This window comes from Chaetomium strumarium, assembly GCF_033439665.1.
Source record: "Chaetomium strumarium strain CBS 333.67 chromosome Unknown B0T15scaffold_5, whole genome shotgun sequence".
Taxonomy (NCBI): Eukaryota; Fungi; Ascomycota; class Sordariomycetes; order Sordariales; family Chaetomiaceae; genus Chaetomium; species Chaetomium strumarium.
The window spans coordinates 1,001,252-1,023,454 of record NW_026944433.1 but is presented as its reverse complement, the minus strand read 5'-3'; the positions used below and the strand labels follow the sequence as shown (position 1 = coordinate 1,023,454).

The 22,203-nt window shown below is 55.2% G+C and overlaps 7 protein-coding genes and 1 non-coding gene across 8 annotated transcripts; 4 read left to right on the top strand and 4 right to left on the bottom strand.

Annotated features, from left to right (window-relative positions):
* Nucleotides 1–79: 79 nt before the first annotated feature.
* On the bottom strand, nt 80–174 carry B0T15DRAFT_t156. Its single transcript has one exon. It is a non-coding gene; the product is annotated as a tRNA-Ile (tRNA).
* Nucleotides 175–633: 459 nt separating this feature from the next.
* On the bottom strand, nt 634–1,610 carry B0T15DRAFT_399856 (uncharacterized protein; the record flags this gene model as incomplete). The annotated part of the gene is made up of 2 exons (XM_062865030.1): nt 634–1,357; nt 1,414–1,610. 2 exons carry the CDS (start codon nt 1,608–1,610, stop codon nt 634–636), a joined length of 921 nt encoding a protein of 306 aa, XP_062719966.1.
* A 1,358-nt stretch (nt 1,611–2,968) lies between these two features.
* B0T15DRAFT_535745 (uncharacterized protein) lies at nt 2,969–4,470 on the top strand. The gene is made up of 2 exons (XM_062869518.1): nt 2,969–4,081; nt 4,135–4,470. Exons 1-2 carry the CDS (start codon nt 3,093–3,095, stop codon nt 4,169–4,171), a joined length of 1,026 nt encoding a protein of 341 aa, XP_062719965.1. The 5' UTR covers nt 2,969–3,092; the 3' UTR covers nt 4,172–4,470.
* A 2,907-nt stretch (nt 4,471–7,377) lies between these two features.
* On the top strand, nt 7,378–9,947 carry B0T15DRAFT_535726 (uncharacterized protein). The gene is made up of 2 exons (XM_062869516.1): nt 7,378–9,005; nt 9,159–9,947. Exons 1-2 carry the CDS (start codon nt 7,611–7,613, stop codon nt 9,849–9,851), a joined length of 2,088 nt encoding a protein of 695 aa, XP_062719964.1. The 5' UTR covers nt 7,378–7,610; the 3' UTR covers nt 9,852–9,947.
* A 641-nt stretch (nt 9,948–10,588) lies between these two features.
* B0T15DRAFT_232133 (uncharacterized protein) lies at nt 10,589–11,882 on the top strand. Its single transcript, XM_062862961.1, has 2 exons — nt 10,589–11,282; nt 11,368–11,882. The coding sequence occupies exons 1-2, from the start codon at nt 10,985–10,987 to the stop codon at nt 11,631–11,633; spliced, it is 564 nt and encodes a 187-aa protein (XP_062719963.1). The 5' UTR covers nt 10,589–10,984; the 3' UTR covers nt 11,634–11,882.
* A 1,693-nt stretch (nt 11,883–13,575) lies between these two features.
* B0T15DRAFT_557701 (uncharacterized protein) lies at nt 13,576–15,302 on the bottom strand (the record flags this gene model as incomplete). The annotated part of the gene is made up of 5 exons (XM_062870454.1): nt 13,576–13,699; nt 13,815–14,543; nt 14,626–14,975; nt 15,059–15,218; nt 15,292–15,302. The coding sequence occupies 5 exons, from the start codon at nt 15,300–15,302 to the stop codon at nt 13,615–13,617; spliced, it is 1,335 nt and encodes a 444-aa protein (XP_062719962.1). The 3' UTR covers nt 13,576–13,614.
* A 3,893-nt stretch (nt 15,303–19,195) lies between these two features.
* On the top strand, nt 19,196–20,623 carry B0T15DRAFT_400694 (uncharacterized protein; the record flags this gene model as incomplete). The annotated part of the gene is made up of 2 exons (XM_062865078.1): nt 19,196–20,459; nt 20,547–20,623. 2 exons carry the CDS (start codon nt 19,196–19,198, stop codon nt 20,621–20,623), a joined length of 1,341 nt encoding a protein of 446 aa, XP_062719961.1.
* On the bottom strand, nt 20,529–21,922 carry B0T15DRAFT_535717 (uncharacterized protein). The gene is made up of 2 exons (XM_062869515.1): nt 21,175–21,922; nt 20,529–21,088 (listed from the first exon to the last, which is right to left on the bottom strand). The coding sequence occupies exons 1-2, from the start codon at nt 21,665–21,667 to the stop codon at nt 20,853–20,855; spliced, it is 729 nt and encodes a 242-aa protein (XP_062719960.1). The 5' UTR covers nt 21,668–21,922; the 3' UTR covers nt 20,529–20,852.
* Nucleotides 21,923–22,203: the final 281 nt, after the last annotated feature.

Genomic DNA, 22,203 nt, shown 5'->3' with positions numbered 1-22,203 from the left:
CCAAGGACAAAAGAATAAGGGGCACAAAAGAAACGGACCGCAGTAAGCAAAAGGAAATATGCGCAAAAGGAAAGGCGAATGCCCAATAACAGGATTGAACTGTTGACCTTCGCATACCATATACGGGTGGAACCGGTATTAGTACGACGCTCTAACCAGCTGAGCTAATCGGGCTTGTGGATTGGTGATGGTTGAGGGTCCGATGCGGGCTCCATCAGAGTGGAGAGGACCGGTGATGACTCTGTCTTGGTGTTGTTCCTTGAGCGCGACAGGTAAGTCAATAAGCTTGGACACGGACATCCGTTGAGAAAGGTGGGTCTTTATCAGGGGAGAAATCATAAACCCCAAAAGAAGCCGCCAGCTAGCTCTCTACCGGAACGCCAAGACGCCGTGCATAAGTTCCAACCTAGCCGCAACTCCCGAAATGACACGGCGGCTTTGCAAGACTCATCAGGTAGCGAGCCCAGACTGGGAAAAGAGACACTTGCCTCTTCCACGATCATTGTATCGCAGCTCAACCGTGCCGGGAGAACTAACCCAACCCTGAATCGTCCCCCATTCCCCAAACCTTCCAGTACATCGCTCTAAAAGGAAAAATGAACCGCGACAACCCTGATGTTGTCCGAGCCTGGGCTACTTCAAGATAACAATAAGCAGCACCAGCACGATAATCAAGACGATGATGGCGCCCATCTGCCTCCCCTCGCCGCTCCGCGCCGCCCCGCGCGCAATCCGCCCCACCTGCCGCCGCGCCCGGCTGAGCGCGTTGGCCTGCCGGTCCGCCGCCCGCTCGCTCTCGTCCAGCATCAGCACCTGCTCGTCCAGCTCGTCGCCGATCTGCAGCGAGAGCTCGCGCTGCCGCGCGATCGAGGCGCCCAGCGCGTCGAGCTGCGCGTCCTGCTCCTCCAGGATCTGCTGGTGGTACGCGTGGATCTGCGTGTTGCTCAGCGCCGAGGCCTCGATGGCGTCGCGGTACCCCGCCGTGTCGTCGTCTTCTCCAGGGACGGGGTCGTCGCGGTATCGTCCGCCCTGGAAGAGGTGGGAGCGGGGGGTGGTGGTTGTTTGTTGGGTTTGGGATTCGAGGTCTGTGGTTGGGGAGGAGAAGCGGACTGCTTTTTTCTGAGTGTGTGTTTGAGGGGCGATCGGCGTGGAGGGTGGCGGTGATTGTGATGGTTGGGTTTGGGGGTGGGAGGAGGAGGAGGATTGAGCGTGGGCGAACTCGGCTGCGAGGGAGGGGTCGTTGGGATGGGTGAGGGTTGAGGCGGTCGCGGTGGACGAGTTGCCCTGGAATTGCGACGAGAGGTCGGAATACTGCTTGCGCAGCAAGGCGATGGTGTCAGCTAGCGTGGAGGCTTTGCTGCGCTGTGTCAGCAAGGACAAGGCCGGATTGTTAGAGAGTAAGGGGGGACGCACGAATCATCGCCTCCGTCTTGTAGTCGTTGATGCTCTTTCTCGAGGGTTTCTAGCCCTTCCCGGAACTGGTCCAGGGAGCGAGAGATGTGTCCATCTTGTGAGTCGCGCCGCAGGTTCAGCGTCTTGGCACGCTGCTGCTCGAGGAGTGACAGCTTAATGTGGTCGGCAAGGAGGAGCAGCGCATTGGGATTCGACATAGTGGAGCGAGTGAATGGCAGTCGGCAACATGCGCTGGACGTAAAAATGTATCTCGCTCAGCGAAGGACTGAATTCGGCGCAATCGACGGTTCAAACAAGTGCGCAATGTTGCTGTTTCGGTTGGCACGGCGCAGGCTGCCGTTCCAAGTTATCGGCTAATGCCGCATTGGCCGTCGCATTACGTCGGCGCTGGAGGGTTGGCGGCGTGGCGCCAGTTGGTGTAAACCCCTGACTAATTGTTACCAGTAGTCACGGACCGCAACAACACTCCTAAACTGCGAAGAAAAACTAACCCAGCGCATGAGTATGGAGAATCTCACATTAACTAAAAGCTTGAGCTCATCTATAAACGTTTCCCGTAGAGAAAACGGCGGTTTTGATGTCGAGGTTCAGATTTCGGGGCAGACCCTAGTCTTCAAGTAAGCGCTTGCACAATGCAATACGGATATACGGAGTACTGTGAGGTTGTACTGTATTGTATAAGTACAATACCTGCGCTGCGCTGTGGCCGGAAACCACCAAGTCCTCTTGGCATTGCATTTGACGGCACAAGTAAGAACAACAAAGGCCGGGCAGATATGGTAAAACGTATCAAACTGGCCAAAACAGTGTTTTCTGGGCTTTTTGGGCCATTTTACATAGTTCCATAGATCCGGGGACCTCGAATTACCCTATTCCAAGTGCCCGTAGTCACATGCGCGTACGTGATAGCCCTGTCCGCTATGGTAGGTCAACCGGGTTCGCAATCCGGTATGTCGACTGGCTTCCTAGTGCCGTAGGTCGACGGCATTCGCGATCGGGTATATTGACTAGGTTTGTAGTGATGTAGATTGATCGCATTCGCGATCGGGTACGTCGACGGCATTCGCGATACGGTATATCAATGGCATTTGCAATGAAGGATAGTTACTACTAGTATTAACTATCTACGGTAGGCTTATAATATAAGATGTTAGTTCTGTTCGCATAGCACTGCTAGCTTGGTTAACATACTATATTGCAATTGCCACCGACATACCATATCGCAAATATCATCAACCTACGGCACTAGGAAGCCAGTCGACATACCGGATTGCGAACCCGGTTGACCTACCATAGCGGACAGGGCTATCACGTACGCGCATGTGACTACGGGCACTTGGAATAGGGTAATTCGAGGTCCCCGGATCTATGGAACTATGTAAAATGGCCCAAAAAGCCCAGAAAACACTGTTTTGGCCAGTTTGATACGTTTTACCATATCTGCCCGGCCTTTGTTGTTCTTACTTGTGCCGTCAAATGCAATGCCAAGAGGACTTGGTGGTTTCCGGCCACAGCAACACGTGCATGATCCACAATTTCTGCATCCTCCAACCAACCTCGACTTGACATCGCGACTACAAAATAAGCGCCCAAACCACTATCTTCATCACAGCTTTCTTGTAGCCGACGGTCCATTAGCTCTGCATCGCCAATCAGGGCTGTTTGCAAGATAAATCCACATGCCAGACACGGGAGACGAAGCAGGCGACACGCCCATGACGGAAACGCCTGCCGCCAACAACGCCGTGCATGAATCTGGTGGGCATTTGCCAGAGGAAGCATCATACGCGCAACACAATGACCAGGAAACTGAACAGCAGAGCGACCAAAGCCTGCAGGAACAGTCCCCACAAGAGTCAACCGAGAGACAGCGTCCCGCGCTGCTAGTAGAAACGCTTCTGTCGCAAGATGGTCAGCAATCGGATCCGGGCGCTTCCACAACATCGCCTCTGCCAGCGGAGTTCCCCAAGAAACGCCGTGGTCGGCCCCCAGGACGTCCAAACGCGACGGTGCGCGAGGCAGATTATGAGGGAAACCCTTTGGTGCAGGCTTGGAACGCGGCCAAGGGAGAGCGGGCCGTCCCCGTCGTGTCCATCTGCATCCGCGCCGCCCTAACGGAACAGTCGCTCGTCCACGAAACCCAGCGGGCCATCTTCCGCCTTCCCAGCCGCGAGATCATTTACTTCGTGCAAGGCTGGATAACGTCCAAGCACATCGCTTCGCAGCGGCCGAGCTACGTGAACGGGCTACTGATCCACTCGCGTGGGCAGGATGCTCCCGTATCGTGCGTCCAGTGCAACGAGAAGCGGGCCAAGCATGCTCTGGGCCCCTTCGTCACCTGCCGAGTATTGCCGGGGAGCTACCACAACAGCTGCTCGAACTGTAAGTGGTTTGATAACACTTCCAGCTGCTCGCTGTACACGGGGCCCAAGCCGAACCGGAAACGCAAGGCAAAGGAACAGCTTCCACCGCCGCCAGCCGATGGAGTCGGTCCGCCTCCCAACGACGGCGACACCCATGGCAGTCCCGCCGGGGTGCCTTCTGCCCAAGGAAGCTACAGCTATGTCCCATCTGCTCATTCACAACCCAACACCGACGCCAGCAGACCCGAGTTGGCTGAAGTTCCGAGCCAGCCCGACTCTCTGGCAGAGTCACATTACGACTCAGAGTGAGTACTAAAGGTCCCTGGCACAGCACCTGACCTTGCTAACCGGCCCAAAGCTACGTAGCCGCTCAACTTGCGGCTCAACTGCAATAATGAACGACTTCCGCGGCAGGAGGCGCCACGGTCTCCCCACTCTGGCAGATACCGCAAGCCCTGTCAGACTCTTGATCCCCAGCGGCTTTCTGCACCCTGTGCACCCACGGTTGATGTACATTTACCCTTCTAGCACCCTTACTTGTGGTCATATTGTTTGTAGTCTCGCGGTGACTCTGGCCGCGGCCAGCCTCGGCTGGTGTTGGATTCTGGGATCGGAAAGAAGCCACGGCCATGACAACGACTTGGCCATAAAATCTTCTGTGCCTCATTAAATTTAATATACTTCATTACGCTCCTAGTACTCAAGCTAGTACTTGTCATGTCGGTTGCAAGCTGAAGTGTAACGTATCTTATAAGCGAGCGGGACATATAAGCGAGCGGGACACTAAGTTCTTGGCACGACGCGTCCTTCTTCCACCTCCAACAACGCGTTTTTCCTACAACTAAAGATGTCTTCCGCTTCAAAGGAAGCTAGGGTAACCTTAGCCCTCAAAGCTCTTGAAAATGATACGAAACTAAGCCTCCGAGCCGCGGCCAAGCTCTATAACGTGCCAGTTTCAACCCTCGGCTACCGACGTACCGGCCGGCCTATACGACGCGATCTTCCAGCCAACTCACGGAAGCTTACCGATCTAGAAGAGAAGACTATAGTCCAGTATATAACTGAGCTATCTGAGCGAGCTTTTCCACCAAGGCTACGTGGTGTGGAAGATATGGCCAACCAACTGCTACGCGTACGCGACGCGCCCCCTGTCGGCAAGCTCTGGGCTTATAATTTCGTTAAACGCCAGCCCGCTCTCCATACGCGTTGGTCACGTCGATACGACTACCAGAGGGCCAAGTGCAAGGATCCAGAGGTTATTGGCGAGTGGTTCGCGCTCGTATAGAATGTCAAGGCCAAGTACGGCATTGTGGTTGACGATATCTACAACTTCGACGAGACTGGGTTCATGATAGGTATCATCTTCCCAGGCATGGTAGTTACGACCTCTGATGGCCGTAGCAAGGCAAAGCTGACCCAGCCTGGTAACCGCGAGTGGGCTACGGTAATCCAGGGAGTCAATGCCCTCGGCTGGGCTATCCCACCCTTCATCATCTTGGCCGCGCAATACCACCTTGCCAACTGGTATCAAGAGTGCAACCTCCCGGCCGACTGGCGTATCGCGACCACCGAGAACGGCTGGACCACCAATGCCGTAGGCCTCGATTGGATCAAGCACTTTGACTTCCATACAGCACCCCATACAAAGGGCAAATATCGGTTATTGATCATCGACGGCCACGAGAGCCACCACTCGACCGAATTCGAGCTCTACTGCCAGGAGCATCACATTATCACACTCTGTATGCCTCCGCATTCCTCCCACCTCCTCCAGCCACTCGATATTGGCTGCTTTGGGCCGCTGAAGCAGGCGTACGGTCGCCAGGTCGAGGACTTGATACGCATGCATATCAACCACATAAGCAAGCTCGAGTTCCTCTATGCCTTCCGCGAGGCCTTCTTCGCCTCTATAACGGAGAAGAATATACAGGGTGGCTTTACAGGTGCTGGCCTTGTGCCGTACGATCCAGAGAGGGTACTTTCTAAGCTGGATATCAAGCTTCGTACACCAACACCCCCAACCTCACGGCCTAGCACTGCACAGTCTTGGGTCTTCCAGACACCACACAACTCCCGGGAAGCCAATGCGCAGTCTACACTCATCAAGACTCGTATTGCCAACCATCAAAATAGCTCCCCAACCTCGATGTTGGCTGCTGTGGACCAGTTGGCCAAGGGTACAATGGCTGTGATGCACCAGATGGCTCTTCTTCGCGCCGAGGTCTCTTCGCTCCGCAAGGCCAACGAGGCACTCAGCAAGCGCCGGAGAGCCAAAAGAACACGCGTGCAGCTTGGGGGATCGCTTGCGGTACAAGATGCAAAGGATCTACTGGACCAGAAGGCCGTGGTTGGGGAGATGGCGCAAGAAAAGGAGCCGGATAGTGGTGGTGCAGGGGGGGCTCGTACGAAGGTTCGGTGCTGTGGTGTGTGCGGCAAGCCTGGCCATAATGCCCGTACGTGCCAGGAGGTTGTAGAAGGGTCTGATTCAGCTGTTTCTGATGTAATTGTAGTTGGTTAATGGTCTTATTGTATTGCAATTGAGGATGGTTGTTGTAGAGTGGTGGAGAGTGTCCCGCTCGCTTATATGTCCCGCTCGCTTATAAGACACGTTATACGTTCAAATCACCGCTGCTGACACGGATCCAAGCGTCGGGCCTTACGTATTGTGTTATCCGCCATGCATCGATTTGACATGGCGCTTGTGAATGGAGCAGGCCATCAATGACACGTGGGATAGTTATCCGAGCAAGTTCAGCGATGGGCAAGGTGTCCTGGACGGTAGGGGAAACTGCAGATGCTGGAGGCGGTATGACTGTCGAGGGTAACAAGAACAAAGACGTGCCGGGCTCCTCCCTGGCCTCAACTCCGAGCGCAATCACTGTAGGTGCGCTAGGCTTCGGTGATTTGAGAGTAAGTCCTCCAACTGGGCATCAGGTGTTGATGTCTTCGCTCCTGGAGTCGACGGGACTAACGCCTGGATTAGAAGCGATGATGCAACTAAAACCATCAGCGGCACGAATCATATGTACGTTCCCTTCAACTTTCAAACGTGGATTCTTGAGTTCTCACAATTTACAAATAGAGCGTGCCCCCATGTTTCCGGCCTTGCGGCCTACTATATCCGACTGGTCGGCCTCCATGGGAAGGCTGTTAAGGACATGATCATTAAATCGGCGACCCTGGACGATGTGATCGATCCTCATGGTAGCCCTAATCGTATTGCCTGCAACAGCAGTAACGCCGAGAGTGACGCCTATTAGCCAACGCGATCACTTCGTGACAAGGCAAGAGCGATCTGGCAAGAGCGGGAGCGGTGACGGGTCTGCCAGGGGAATCAATGTAAGACGCATCTGAGAGAATGCCTGGCTGCCTGGCTATTTTGCCAGGAACTTGAAAACTGAATCAGCCCTCAATACTACCTCATTTCCGCGGTGAACAAATCAGATATCACTTTCCTGATCAAAACCTGCATCCGCCTTCATCCAATCTTAACCCGCGTTACCCGCCTCATCATGCATAACCGAGGGGGTCTGGCACAGCCACCTACTTACTGCGTAGCGCGAGGCTTCAGCTCTTTCAGGTTCTCCTTCATCATACTGTAGGCAGTCGTTGACTTGTTCATTGGTTGCTATCGCCCGTATTACTTGCTAGACACCAAGAGTCCAAGACAGTTAGCGGCCTGTGTTCATACCGTCCATTTCTAGTTCACCTCTCACATAGCCGTTTCCCGGCATTGCCTGGTATATCGTTCGTTAAATTACCCCAGCACGCATTACATTGTGTTCATCACATCTGCATACCACGGCATCTTCACCTGGCCGGGTGCCATCCGAGATGTCAACGTCAACAATTGAGCCTAATGCCAGACCTTCCAGGCGCAGGGTAACGTTCGCTAGGAGCCCTCAACGGCCTGCAGAAAATGCCGAAGACTCGGGATGTGCTGCGCGCCCGGGAGCCGTGCCACCGAGGCCGGACGCAGCGACAAGGAACCTTCGTTGCAAACGCCTCGAGATCTCCAGACGGGATGGAGAAGTCGTCAAACTCGAGATACAGGACGTGGTCGATATCAGAGCGTTGGGCACAGACGAAGTCCTTCCTGACACGAACGTGGACGACGTGATATATCTGTTGGAAATCACAGACGAATTGGACGAACTGGTGAGGACACAGCTGAGCCGCTCCGGGTTAGAGGTGCCCAAACAGGTGTTCGACGCACACCTGGGACGTGACGTGTCCGGTAGCTGCTTCGTGAACGAGGCCTTCTTCATGTATTGGCCCGTTCCGGTCCAACAGGACTTGAAGTACTGGGAGATCGAACAGAGACTCCGGTATGAAGGCACCGAGTCTCTGAGCACTGATCTAGATCACAACCTGATTTGGACGGGCTACGAGAGATGGCCGAAAGGACTCCCTCGTCGGCCATATTATCCATTACTTCCTGCCGTCACCGGCAGCAGGATCCTCCACTACGCGATGACGGCTGCCTCCTTCTATTCACACACCAGAGACAACTCGGGACGGTCCGTGCACGGCTGCGTGCTTGTTGATCCTAGGCGTCAGTATACGATTAAGAGATTCAACTACGAATCTCCAGTCTCCGTTTCGAGTCTCGAGGTTGTTGAACTACCTCCGAGCAGCCAGTTTTGTTTCTTGGAGGAGCAAGCTAACCTTGAACGGATATGCGACATGATCGAGTCCAGACGCGGCTATTTCTCGAGGCAGAACACGTCAACCGCAGTGATCCAATGCATCACGAGTCTAATACTTGATGACATGTTCGGCGTCATGTTTCAAGTCAGCAGAGGACTAGACTACATCGAGCTCTCGCTCTACATGGACGATCTTCCGGCATCAGTTGTATCAACTTGGCGAAAGTACCTGGGGCACTGGCGGAATTCCTTGGTCTACTTCCGCACTTCCGCATCTACTCTGCTGGAGGTATTCGAGCACAGCTTAGGATACGATAAGCAACATGCCAGGGGCTTCCATGGCCAACAAGCATCGGAAATGGATCTGAGAACCCTCAGCAATCTCAGGCGACTGAGCAAAGACGTGGAGGCGACACGGGCTAGGGTTGAGACGGTATTCCAGGCTCTAATGTCGACACTTAGCATCATGGAGAGCCAGCGAGCTATCGCCCAGGCTAAGGAGGTCTCAAAGCTGACAAATTTGGCCTTCTTTTTCATCCCTCTGAGCTTCGTAGCCACCGTCTTCGGGACAAATGTTGTGGTAAGTTTTGCTTTTCCTGTGGAGGGACGTTTACACTTTCAACCCTTGGCGCCCCTCGTCACCCTATGCCACCTAGACACTCCCGCATATCCTAAACGCTCATCAGCCGCACAAGCGGACACACGAATGTGCTTGCTAACCGAATGATCATAGGAGTTCCAAGAACATTTCACCTGGCGACTCTGGGTCGGCGTGTCTATCGGCACGACCGCTATCACATATTTCGTGCTGTACTTCGCCGAGATTAGCAACGCCTGGCGGAATATCACCGACTTCATCCTCAGATGGCTCGTTCCCCCGCCCATCTTCACGTTGATGTTTCTCCGCAAGATGAAATTCAGAAATCCAGCTGGCCCGTTGGTCACTTTATCGCGCCTTCCTGCCCTGGCTGTCTTTGTGGTCGACGCCGCTGTCCTGGCCGGCCTGTCGGTTGTGGCGATGCGGTTTCCTCTGTCGACTGGCGCGGCAGTTGCAGTGTCGTTTGCAATGGCCATCGGCGCCACGGCATTTTGCCTTGGGCCTGCTATTCGGTTTTACAGCTGGCGCTTGTTAAAGTATCCACCGTATTCCCGCCCCTCGAGGATGCCGACTGACAAACAAGCCGGTGGCCGTCGACCTTGGCTGTCGCATTCGGAGATTCTGCGTCGACTTGCCCGCCTCCCGTACGGGGGCGTGGACGATTCCGCAGAGCTCCACGCCAGGAGAGCAGCGGACCCAGCAGTTCGACTTCCGCAACCACAACCTAAACTCATCAACCCGGCACCTGGACGACCAACAGATTCGGTGGCCAAGGTTGGCAGCCATGGCAAGCTAGAAGCACTCAAGACTAAGTTGCCTACTGTCTAGGTGCCAAAGCTGGAGTCCAGCACGTGCCACTGCCAGCCCCAACTACATATTAATGTTCGACTTAACCTGAGCCTTTTTTTTTTTTTTTTTTTTTTTTTTTTTTTTTTTTTTTTTTTTTTTTTTTGGCAATCAGCCCAACCCGGTGCCCGAAGTTGGGCTTGATTGGGTTTGATTGGGGACGCTCCCGGAAAGACAGTTAAGGGGCAGGGCAATTCGGTGGATTGCAAGATCGTGGGGCACCCAAAGGCAAGGCTTCGTGGTTGTCCCGAGAAGTCGATAGAAGTCTAGCGGGGCCGGTCTTTGCACGCTGGTTGCATAATCAATGCATGCTTCCGCGGAGGTAACCGAGCATGCATGCCGAGTTTCATAACTGTGGGCACGGTGAGGCCGGCGAGCGGCCCCGCAGGCGGCCTCGGTACGGCAAAGAAACTGGACGTCGGAGCGGATCTTGCCGCTCGGATCATGCGGCATCATCCTGCGGCATATCTGAGCGGCTCATACATACACTAGGTGGTTTACATAGGCGAGGCGTGTCGAGCAGGCGGGTGGGGAGGGCGAATACGAGTGGGTTAGGTGCCGGGAGCATTGTATGTACTGCGTGTACATCCGTACTGTACTCACCGCGTCCGCTCAGCCACGGTAGACCGTGGTACTGTGTGAGTCTACACTACGTTAGTGTGTAGAGACATGAAGGCTAAATACGAGGCCAAGTCCTGGACTGATCTGCGAGGACGACGCCACTTCCACGAATAGGAGACGAATTGGAACAGAAAGCGGTAGGTAAGCCAAGAGTTTACGGTGGGGCTCGACCTTCAACAATGTCAATTGTCAATGCGATTTCCATGTTTACCCTACATCACAGCTGCTCTCGTATCTGCTTCACCGCCAGCCTGGATACTACCGGGTTTGGCACATGTCTTGCCGCCTTGCGGCATGACGATGGTTGAGAGAAGGGGGATGGACGGTATAAAGAGGCCGGACTAGAACTGGCCCAACATCCATCTGAGCCATCAACACAATCAGATCGACTTCCACTGCAACAATCACTCCATCGCCTCAGTCTCACTCAACCTCTCAACTCTCGCATTCTCAACCAGCGCTACACTAGCCAACAACAAACCCACACAGCAAACATGCAGCTCAACGCCGTCGTCCTCTCCCTCTTCGCCGCCGCGGCTTCGGCTGCGCCCACCGACAGCTCTGAGCGCAAGTTCGGCATCATGGCCCTCCGCTCGGCCTCCCCCATCCACTTTGCCATGGCCGGCGCCTCGCAGGGCAAGCTCGGCTTCAACTTCCCCGACAGCAAGAACGACGCTCAGTGCACCGACGGGCAGAAGCCCACGGCGGCCACCTTCACCCTCAAGGACGGCGAGCTCTACCTGTACGGCAGCGACCAGGTGCAGCAGATCTACGTCGACCGCTCCGGCATGGGTACGTAAACTAAACCCGTCTTTCTTCAGCTGTGTAACTATCATATCAGAAAGCCAACTAGTCTAACAAACCAAAAAAAAAACAGGCCAGGGCGTGCTTGGCTACTTCAACAAGGACGTCTCGCGCCCGCCGAGGAACGGTGAGCTCAGCGGATGGTCGGTCGACGAGAACGACAACCTCACCTTCGACGGCACCCCGCTCAAGGCCTGCCCGGGCACCGACAACGCCTACTACATCTGGGCATCGGGCGCCGACAAGCCCGCCGGCATCGAGGGCTGCCTCGGCTTCTCGGCCCGCACCGTCACCAAGTCCGACGCCGTCCAGTGCACCTACAGCACCTACTCGGCTTAAATCTTTTTGTTTTGGTCGGCGTGAACTAACTGGGTTGGAGAGAGGGAAGCCGCGGGGGCAGGTCTTTTTCAAGATCATGGTGGTGCTTCCGAGGGGAGTGTGTGTGTGCGCGTGATGACAACCTGCATCGTTCTCGATATTTTTAGTATCTATTATCTAGTATCAGCATCAAAGCACAGCGGCATTTGATATCTTTATCAATTTTTAGCCCGACTGTTCTGCAGGCGTTGCCTTTTTGTGAAGAATGAGTGCTGCTAGTGATACACGATTGACATTAACATTGATACAAAGGGCATTATTATTATGGCCCTTCTGCTCACCCAAGTGTGTGTATTTCAAACCCCGCCTGACCGAACCGCGAACCAGCTGCCAGTGTTACTAGCTAGAGGGTCAGCATCGCATTACCTAGGAATTCCAGTATCATTTTCGAAGAAAAGGAGCAAAACTGACTTGACGGGATCCAATCCCAAACAACCAAGGGTACCTCTGCCTGAGCTCTTGCTCCCACTCTTCGCTGCGGCGCGCCTGGTTCAGAGCCGAGATAATCGTGCCACCACCACCACCACCACTGCTTTGTGTTTGTTGGGGCTGCGGGATTGTATTTGTCGGAGCTTCGCAGCGGTGTATCCCTCCTACTTCCGTCCTCCTCGCCGCCACCGCCACCGCCACCGCATCGAACGGGTCCATGTCCAAATCCATGCAATCCAGCTCCGTCGTGGCGGAAGGCGTGGAAAGTGCGCTGATATCGTTGAATGTCGACGTCGATGCGGAGCAGGATGGTGAGAGACTATCGCGTGTCGGCGGCGCGTAGTATGCGGACAGCGCGTCGGAAAGCCGCGTTTTTTTCGCGATGTGCGTCGTCGCGTCCCCGAAGTCGTCACGGCATCGCTTACGGTTGCACATCTCCATTTTCCTTGATTTATTAAGGAAATTATTTAAATGGTTATGCGGCAAGTGAGGGATGAAGAGTTGGAATGATGAAGAAAAACTAATCAACAATTGCCGTGTGAAGATGGTGTGTTAACTAGATTCCGGGGAACGCAGACGGGAGTAGGGATGGTTTGAAGTTTAATTAAACGTGACAGGGGGTTTAGGGAGGTCACCCTAGCGACGCCCCAGCAACGACGACAACTGTTGCACTCAGCCTCACGTTAGCTGAAGTCGGGAAGCTGAAGTTGAGAAGCAGAACTCTGCTCTATCGCAGAATTCAGCCGGTGCGCACCACCATGTCTGATGCGAATCATGCGATCGGTCGCACCTTGATGCTTGATTGCCTGATATGCGTGCGCTGCAGCATGCGCTAGCCTCTAGGGCTTTAGCTTTAGCCTGTGATAACGTGTGGACGAGAAGGGTTCAAACATGTCTCAAAAGGCTATAGAGTGAAGTAAGTTCTCGTTCTACTACGCACGAAGAATCATGAAGTTCTTCCCCTCTCTGTCCTAAGTTTTCTTTTATCTGCTCCAGGAGAAAGACAAACCCAAAGTCCCAGACTCCCAAATGGAACTAGGCGGACGCCTAGGATGAATGCTCGCTGATGATCGAAGCTTCATAGTTAATCAATGCTCTTTCAAGAATGTGTGCTATCCCTTACTCTGCAACAGTTATAGGAACTCTGGGCTTTCGGTCCCTTCCTCAGTCAGTTCCCGGCAGAATTGGGTACAGCTTCACCTTCAATGATTCATGAGGTGAACTACTAGTACTAGTACTTCTACATGTCATGACCAACGCCCTTGTCTAGGAGGGCCTATGGTATGCGAATCGCCGATTTTCAACAACCGGACCGCTTTCGTCTCGGACTGCAAAGAGGCAGCAGGGTTGTGTGCATTCTGCGCTTGGGACGAGCAAGCATCTCTCCAACATTCTTGCTACCATCATCCACCAGTTCCAGACTCCGCAGTAAATACCTGAGATAGCTTTGGGAACAGTAGTTGGAGACCAGAGCCAGCCAGCTGGATACGGCTAAATGGGAATACCATTCACACTAGGTCACAAGCTCGACGATGGACGCGGCAATCTTCGATGGAGGTATTGTGAGAGTAGGGCTTCGATGGTATTTGAAGATACAACTATCTAAACATGTCATTGTCTATTCCCTTCCTTTCGATATGCACCATGATCCAAAGTCACCCTGACACCCCACCCAGCCACCCAACACAACACAGCCCCGGGAACTCCCTCCACCAGCCGACCAGGTGGTTGTAGCAGGCGTGCCCCGTCGCGAAGGCGGCCAGGATGCCTTCGACCGTGGCGGGCGGGAGGAGGGATTGCAGCTCGGCGAGCGGGAAGGCGACGCCGCACGTGGCCCCGTTGCCGATGCAGGTGATCGCGGAGGCCGAGGGGGAGAGGGCCGCAGGGCTGCACACCGCGACGAAGCAGGTCGCGCAATACACATGGCCGCACGACGTGTGGATTGCGCCCTCGGCCGGGGTCAAGCAGACCGGGCAGTCGCTGCTGTCCGACTCTGCTGTGTCGGCGGCAACAACAGGCCCAGGGACGGGCGTGGTGACGGTCTGCCGGCTGTTGGCGAGGGAGGTGGTCGCGGCGTCCTCCCGCAGGCTCAGCAGCTCGCCTTCCAGGATCCGCTCGAGCGCCGCCTTAGCCCGGGCCACCGCCTGGCCGTCGGGCCCTTGCAGCTCCAGCAAGATATATCCGTCCTGCCTACGCGAGAGCACCGCGACGAGCTCCGCCTCCCAGACCTTTGCCTGTCTGTCGAGGTACCGCTGCAGGGTGTTGTTGTTGTTGTTGGCTACCACCCGGTCCTCCTCGATTTCGAACGCGGCCGACGTGACGAGCTGTGCCGTCATCTTGAGGTCCTCCGTCGTCGGCAAGTCCTTGTTGTCGAGCCCCGCAACGGCCCGTCTCGCGTGGGACTCGTTTGCAAAGCGTGTCTCGACCGTGACGCGCGTGCCCCTGAGCATGTGCCCGGCACGCCCCCCCCCCCCCCCCCCCCCCCCCCAAAAAAAAAAAAAAAAACCGCACCAGCCCCCGGGACCTCCGCAGCATCCTCTCGACCGCGCGGCAAGCAGTGTCGGGGTGGTCCGTATACGTCGGGTAGCCCAGCTTGACCTGCTCCGGCCAGCAGCAGAACGGGATGGCCGCGTAGACGTGCGCCACTCCGGCCTCGCTCAGCACCCGGTCGAGGACGAGCGTAAATCCGGGATGCTCCTCCCGGACGCACTCGGCGGACACGATGAAGTGCCGGCCGTCGCCGCCGCCAGCGCGGCACGTGAAGATGCGGGAGGCGGCCGAGAGGTCCGACGGCAGGTCCACGTCGATGACGGCGCCGCGGAGGTTCCGGAGGAGGAGGAGGAGGAGGAGGCTGGTGTTGACCGGCGCGCCATTCTGTGTCTGTGTTAGTAAAATCGTCATGTTGGGATCCCACAATAGAAGATGCAAAAAATGGAGATCGGCCTGGGAGAGGTTACGGTAAAGGTCGCCTCCTCGGCCTGGTGGTCTTTCCCTTCCGCGATGCTGCCGGGCGTGGGAAACCCCCGCTGCGAGGCGGAGGCGGAGGGCGAGGAAGGTTGGGCGGCCTCGTGGCCTGCGGTGAGGTTGCGACAGGGTGCCGACGGCGTGGAGACCCTCCTGTCGTCCATGACGGTGGTAGTTAATTATTTTTGGATCAATACCATGAGGAGAGCGAGATTGGAGTCCTTACACTTTGACCATGTTGTGAAAATTGTTGTTTCTTAAGAATCTGTTTTCTCTTAAGTAACTGGCCGTGCTGAGAAAAAGGGAAAAGGATGACGAGAGACGGCGAAGCGGTCGATATATACAGACTGTCTCCAGCCTCTCTACCTCGAATATCGTAAAGTATCGGTCACTATGAGTCGACTCGACTACGATATCGATCCGGAAAGCCGTGATGGTAAGGAAGAAGCAAAGAGCAGGAGAAATTCGGAGGGCGGCCAGCTTCTTATACCCTCCCATGCTGGGAGCAGCAGATGCCCCTGCTGTTCGGTATCGTGTTCCGCAAAGCTCAACGTCAACGAATGATATGAACAGAGGCGCCGATGTCAACCAAAGGGTCGGAGCGCTCGCCAAAGATGGGATGACGACAGATTTAGACGCCAGAATTCGGATGGCGCCTTGAACAGACTTGAAGTTCAGCAAAGATAAACCGGATGCTCCATCTGAGCAACGAGTGTGTTCGTCATCCTGGGATTCGTGGCGGTTTTCTGAACGTCACGACTGTTCGGTCCTGGGATGTATATGCCGTCCTGGCGCACCATGAGTATGGTTAGTGGTGAGGTCATGTGTCTCTCCCGGGGAGTCCTGGGACTGCAATCAGCCCGTGCTCGGGCCATCTGCCGTGCCAGCGTCCTTCTCCCTCGCCACTCCGCTCAACTAAGTTGAAGGGCTCGATTAGAGGGTACAGCAAGTACTTACGCAGGTGATATGCCACTGTCTATACATCATCTCCTCCTGGGGGTATTAGGTAAGGTAGTTTGGGAATGACCTGCGGACTGCGTGTGTGTTTCAGAACAAAGGTAGGGTACCTAGCAAAACGGTAGCTCCTATCCGTGTTCATGACGTGTATCTGTGCCCGTAGAGTGGTGCGGGTAGCGTTAGGGGTTAGGAAGCAATATTCGACTGCCCACTGCCATTTAAGTTGATTTGCATGTATATAAGCCAAGTGGACGGGGTAGAAGTAGACGGTTTTGATATAATCGCGTCAGCTAAGGATACCTACCTGGAAGATAGAGAGATCGCTGGTGATTGCTAGAGGGTAAACATACCTTTAACTACCTAATTTTGTTTGACCCTTTCTAACTCAAACCCCAATCAGCTTGGATACATCATGGACATGCTACGGTTTCTGCATCTAGCCGGTAGTGTCACAACAACAAGCGACATTGTTATCTGCACACCGCGCGTCACACATCATTTCCGTGTAAGCCACAGCTTGCTGTGAATCTAGAATAAACCACGAGAGAGTAGACCGTAAGTGCTGTGATAAATAGAAGAGACTGGCGCAATGTCGGTTGCCATCCACCATTCTCCATGACTGTGTTCTCTCCGAGGAGCGAGTCTGTGGAGTCTTGGTCCCTAAGTCTGCGGCCGCTGTTCTGGTCCGGCGCGGGAAAGTATATTTCGACGGCATGTTGCGAGTTACCGGGCAGATGAACAATGTCCGTGTTTGTGTTGAGGAAGGGAGCTGCATATTAAGGTGAGAAATGAAAAAAGAGATAACAAGCGTTTCAGTCAGAAGGTTTGAGCGCAGTTCCGAGGTGTTCAATGGGAAGCGCGAGAGAAGACATTTAGCCCCTTTTCCCCGCAGGAAGTGAATTCCGACGACCTAACTGGAAGCCCACGCTTCTGGCTCGCAATTCATACTTTGTTCATCACAAACCATTGGCAGTGGTCATCCTCGGCTTGAAGTTGTCACCTACAGGCTACTCACTGCCCACCAGTAATGATTATTTTGGAAGGAGGTAACAGATTGCTTTGGCATTGGTGGAAAGACCAACCTACACCGTTCGGCTCGTGATGTGACAGACTGGTGGAAACTGAACTTGCAGATTCTGGGACACCGTGCGAGTGGACATGGTGGGCGGCTTGTCACTTATGGATCTCGACCTCAGTTCAATACCTTTTACCTTCCCTACCTACCTATCTTAACGTGTACAACATGTGGTGACTGGCTGTAAAGCCTCGCCTCTGTTAACTGTAGCTGGCTGACTCCGATGCCAGATACCCCCTCATGGATCCATGGCTGTCGGTCGTAGTGACCGTACGTAACCTAGTCAGGACGTCTTTCACTACTCGGCTATAATGGCGATGGTTGCATTGACAGGGGGGAGACAAGACGAGAAGACAGCTGCGCGAGTTTCGAGGATTAGGCTCAACGCACGAAGGGAGTCTCAGTCGAGGGAGTAAGAAATAATGGTACTAGACACGTCGGTTCAACCATAACTACTATGTGTCGAGAGCGGAAATAAAGGGCTGGATTGTTTCGATGGCTGAGGGCGGTGCCTTCTTTGAAGTTCGAACTCTCTATCTCGAGGGCCAATCAATGCCCCCATTTCATGGCTGCGCAGCATCGACCTTCGCTTTCTTTTGTCACATCGGGTGCGCAAAGTCGGAAAGTCGGAACTGGATGGATGGTTCTTAGATATTATATAACCTCGAAAGCTCATAGGTAACTCGATACATTGCGCAGTCTCAAGTGGTGATTCTGACCGCTACGGGTCTTCCTTGCTGGCGGTGCCGCACTGGCAATATATTATTATTTGGATATTCCGTGGACTTAGTTAGGTACTGCTAGTGGTAGCCAGTCAACCCTACACACAGAACCACTCTCGATCCCCATCCACTATGCCCACCTGTTCCCCGGATTACTGCGCCAAAAAGCCCCCTCTTACAGCCTTCACTTTACAGAGCTCTTGGGAAAGGTCATAGCAGGGGTCATTGTGGGTTGTAGGTTCGGTCGGAGGAACTTCTTCTAGGCGCCTGTCGAGTTTGTTGTTGTTGGCACCGCTAAGGGCGGATGGATTGAGCTGAATGTGTGCAAGTCGGTTTGGGTGAGGATTGTGGTGGCAGGATCATAGACTTGAAGACGGGAACGCAGTGACCTGAACTTTGACGATGAATCAGGAATGCCGCCGGTATATGCCTTGCCAGTTGCCACCGTATGTTGGCAGTGTTACCCCATCCAACGAGCCGTTGCTTCGGATTTGATTGGGCGCACGAGAGGATGGAGGTGCGGCAGGGTAGGTTGCAGCCCAGATCAAACGGGCCGTGATGAGCTTGATACAGTTACAGCACAACACAAAACCCTTGCTGTAGGCCTCGGTGCGTCCCGTCCCGTCGCAGCCATCCCTCCTCGATACGTGGTCTCCTCGCGGGCCAATGGCCATAGTGAGTCACGACTGCCCGCATTCGCATATCGCTGAACGAGTGTTTGATTTGGCACCCCCCTTTCTTCTGCCTGAACTGCTCGCGACTTCAGACAACCTGGAAGACATGAAGCTCCATGATACTTACCTGTTCGGAGATACTGCATTGTCCCGGACCACAGCCGGATTGCTGCGCCAATGAAATCCGTGGTCTTGACCGGTTACACAGGACCAACTCAGTTTGACGCATCTGGGGAGCCTGGAGATACGCATCGGGTCGACGAGGCTCTGGGCTCGTCGACAAACAGATGAGGCATACACAAGGCCGGAGTCATACAGCTGCAGCGCAGAAGGAGGCAAACGGTAGACCCCAGAGATGATCAGTATGCCCCCCCAAAGTATCAGCCAATTGCAGGCTGCAAGGTGTGCTGTGACTTCTGTGAGCCTCCTCAAACAAACGGAAGTCGTGGCCCTGGGAGGACGAGCTTCGATAGCTCGCTCACGTGGTCGGTCGAGGGTTTGACTCATCGATATCTCAAGTCTCTCGAAGGAAAGGCTGCGCACAGGTGTCCCAAGGAAAGGTATAAAGTCGATGATGGGTGCTGTTGCGGAGACGGTCTCGATGGCTTCTTCTCTCTCCTCGAAACCGGTCAACGCCATTTACGTTGGAAAGACCACCAGTCAGCTCGAGTGATCCTCATCATTTAGCCCCTGTTGACCACCATGCTTTACATTACCGTTCTGTTGGCGGTCATCTTCTGGGTTGTCGCCATCCTGCGGATCCAACGATTCCGTCTCTTAAGACTCCTGACCCCGGCCCGGCGGCAACAACGAGTTGGAGTTGAGCAGTGGACCAAAGAGCAGCGCAACATCGCGAGCTTCGGCTACGCGGGTGAGACAACTCCCCAACAACGGCTGCGCCTGCGCGCCAGGGAGAACCGCCGGCTCAGGGCCGCGTTTGGCATCACCAACTCGCTCACCACCGAATCGCTCCACGAACACAAGGCCTTCCTCACGACAGCAACTCGTCTGGTGAACAACAAGAGCCGGAACTGGGAAACGCTGTACGGCGTGGCCGAAAGGTTCCTCCAAGCTGAGCTGCGAACAGCAACAACAGCATCCGCAGACAAGAATGGACAGCGCAGCCTGCGTCTCGCCGAATCTGTACGGTGCATGGTCCTGGCCGTCGTGCTCTTCGACAACTTCGGCATCGACCCGGCCACCATCCCGCGCGACGCCCTCGTCACCATCACCGAGGAGATCAACACGCAGTGGCTGCGGAGCAAATGCGCCCCGGACGTCGTTCTCCGCTCGGGCTTGCTCAACGCCACCATCGACTCGCTGCACCTCACGTCCCCTTCCCCGCCCCCCTTCCACCCTCCTCCCGAGCACCCGACCGCGACCGAGGTGCTCAGTCTGCTGATGCCGCAGTACGAGACCCTCTGGCGGGTGGTGCTGCTGACCTTCGCGACGGCCTACCACCACCAGCCCGGCGCGCGCCAGGACGCGGAGCAGCGCACGGCCGCGGTGCCCTCCTGTCTGGGCGGCGGCGGCGACCGGACCCGTGAGAAGGAAGCTTTGAAGCTAGCCAAGGAAGGACTACGCCTCTACCCTTCCAACAAACACCTCTACCGCTCCCCCGCTTTATTAGCTCCTCGGTCCCTTCTCCCCCGTCTTCTCCCTAGGTTCAACAACCATCGGCCGCCGCTCGCAGCCGATATCTCGGCGCTACACCGCCACCCTGGAATCTGGGGCAACGACCACAACAACGACAGCGACGACGACGCGGCGCATCTCTTCCGCCCTTCGCGCTTCGACGACGACAAGCTCACGCCCGCCCAGCGCGAGGCCTACATCCCCTTCTCGGTCGGCAAGCACAAGTGTCCGGCCGGCGCGGCGAGCGGGTTCGGCGAGAGGATGGTTACGCTGTTGGTTGTTGCTCTGGGCCGCCGGTTGGGGCCTTCGGTGGGCCGCGTTCAGTTTGGTGGTACCGGGGATGGCGATGCGGAAGGAGATGGGGGTGGGGATGGCAACTTTGGTAAGAGGAAGGCGGTGGGGGAGGGGGAGGGGGAAGGAAGAAAGGAAAAGGAGAAGGGGAAAGGGTTGCCCACGGGAAGGGATGAGATGGAGGGGTGGAGGTTTTGGTTTTGAACTTTTCAGTTGGAATACACAGAGAGAGTGCGGGGAGGTGTGTGATGTGGGAAGGGAAAGGGGGGGCAAGTGCGAAGTTGAGGATTATTCTTGTCTGTTCAACTTCCGCCCGGACCCTGACAGCAGCAAGGTGGTACTGATTTTGCATGGCAGGAGACTCGAGTGCAATCAATGATGAGTTCTTGTTATCAACCCGGCGAGGCTGCATCCACGTCGCGGATGTCCGCAACTATTTGGAGAACCTGACCACCATCTCAGACACGGAAGAGATGACGCGGCCGCCGGCAGCCTGCGCAGGCTCAGCGTCATCACCGGGATAGAGACAGATAATCTCCACCTGCGGTACATCGCCCGTTGTTGAACGCGCTTCTGCCGCTCGGTGTACCACGAACAACTCTCGATAGCCGGTAGGCGTAAAGCCCAGTCTTTCAAACGTCCTCTTCCCTGCCGGCGTAGCCGTAAGCGCTGCCTGCAGTCAGCATTTCCATCACGAACTCTTGTTACCGGTTACCCTCATTCGTGGCAAACTGATCGACAGAAGCTACACGTACCTGACATACCAACAACCCTCCACCCCGACAAAAGCCGCATCCGTCTCTCAATTTCTTCCAGCGCAAGCTCAGCAAAGCGCCTCCCCCTCTTCCGTCCCTCCTTCTCAACGCCCGTGACACCCGAATCGAACCGCTCAATGTGGTAAACATGCAAGCCAACCTCCTCCGCCTGTCCTACTTCCTCCTCCTCTCCAACGCGGCTTTCGTCGGAAGCAGGGAGAGCAGGGAACATCTGCCTGGGATCAATGTCCATCTCCCTCAGATGTCCCGCCAACAGATCCTCCCAATGCGGTCGCCGGAGAGGGAGCACGATCACGACGCCCACGGCAGCCGCAGCCCGGCTTTCATTCTCCCAGAAGAAGCAAATGGACAGGTCCGGACATGTGTCGACCCATGCCCTTAGCCGCGTGTAGGAAAGTGACACGGGGTACATCGCCTGGTCTGACGCGTAGACGGCGCGCAGGACATCATCGGGGATCTTCTGCGCTTCCATTTCCGTCGAGCAGGCCTAGTCTGGTGGGCGGGATCGATGAATTGTCGTTTAGGTCGCCGGCTTTGTGCTTTCGGCTCACTTTCGCATGCGCATTCATCAACCGCAGCACGGAGCAGTTACCGACCTCCGGTCAACTTCGGAATCATACAAGACGGGTTCCAGAGTGCTGCCAACATTTGAGATTGCGTTTTATCTTGACATACAGCTCCTTTCTTCCTCACGTCCCGAGCAAGCCCGAGACTGCAATGAAAAAAAGAAGGATTTGGCCGGTCAGACTTCCATCGATACCCACCCCGCCCGAGCGCCCGAAGGCAAGACCTCAGGAAAAAGCCGGGGTACAGATCATCGCCACTCTCTATACAGCCGCCAGGCACAAGGCCAGCGACCGCCACCTTTGCAGGCAGAGCGAGAGTAAAAAAAGAGGACCTCACTGTAGGGTACCGAGGATCTCGTTCATCAACCCGGGTGGGATCTGTGGCTCCTTTAGGGAACACAAAAGAGGACAACTACTATAGAAATGATTCTCTGAAGTATTG

What these genes read in the sequence shown, in the direction of transcription:
- B0T15DRAFT_232133 (XM_062862961.1), top strand. Translation starts at nt 10,985, where the DNA reads ATGCAGCTCAACGCCGTCGTCCTCTCCCTCTTCGCCGCCGCGGCTTCG. An exon ending in CGTCGACCGCTCCGGCATGG is followed by an intron (nt 11,283 to 11,367) that starts GTACGTAAACTA and finishes AAAAAAAAACAG; the next exon opens with GCCAGGGCGTGCTTGGCTAC.
- B0T15DRAFT_535717 (XM_062869515.1), bottom strand. Translation starts at nt 21,667, where the DNA reads ATGGAAGCGCAGAAGATCCCCGATGATGTCCTGCGCGCCGTCTACGCG. An exon ending in GAGGGTTGTTGGTATGTCAG is followed by an intron (nt 21,089 to 21,174) that starts GTACGTGTAGCT and finishes GACTGCAGGCAG; the next exon opens with CGCTTACGGCTACGCCGGCA.
- B0T15DRAFT_535745 (XM_062869518.1), top strand. Translation starts at nt 3,093, where the DNA reads ATGCCAGACACGGGAGACGAAGCAGGCGACACGCCCATGACGGAAACG. An exon ending in GAGTCACATTACGACTCAGA is followed by an intron (nt 4,082 to 4,134) that starts GTGAGTACTAAA and finishes ACCGGCCCAAAG; the next exon opens with CTACGTAGCCGCTCAACTTG.
- B0T15DRAFT_535726 (XM_062869516.1), top strand. Translation starts at nt 7,611, where the DNA reads ATGTCAACGTCAACAATTGAGCCTAATGCCAGACCTTCCAGGCGCAGG. An exon ending in TCTTCGGGACAAATGTTGTG is followed by an intron (nt 9,006 to 9,158) that starts GTAAGTTTTGCT and finishes GAATGATCATAG; the next exon opens with GAGTTCCAAGAACATTTCAC.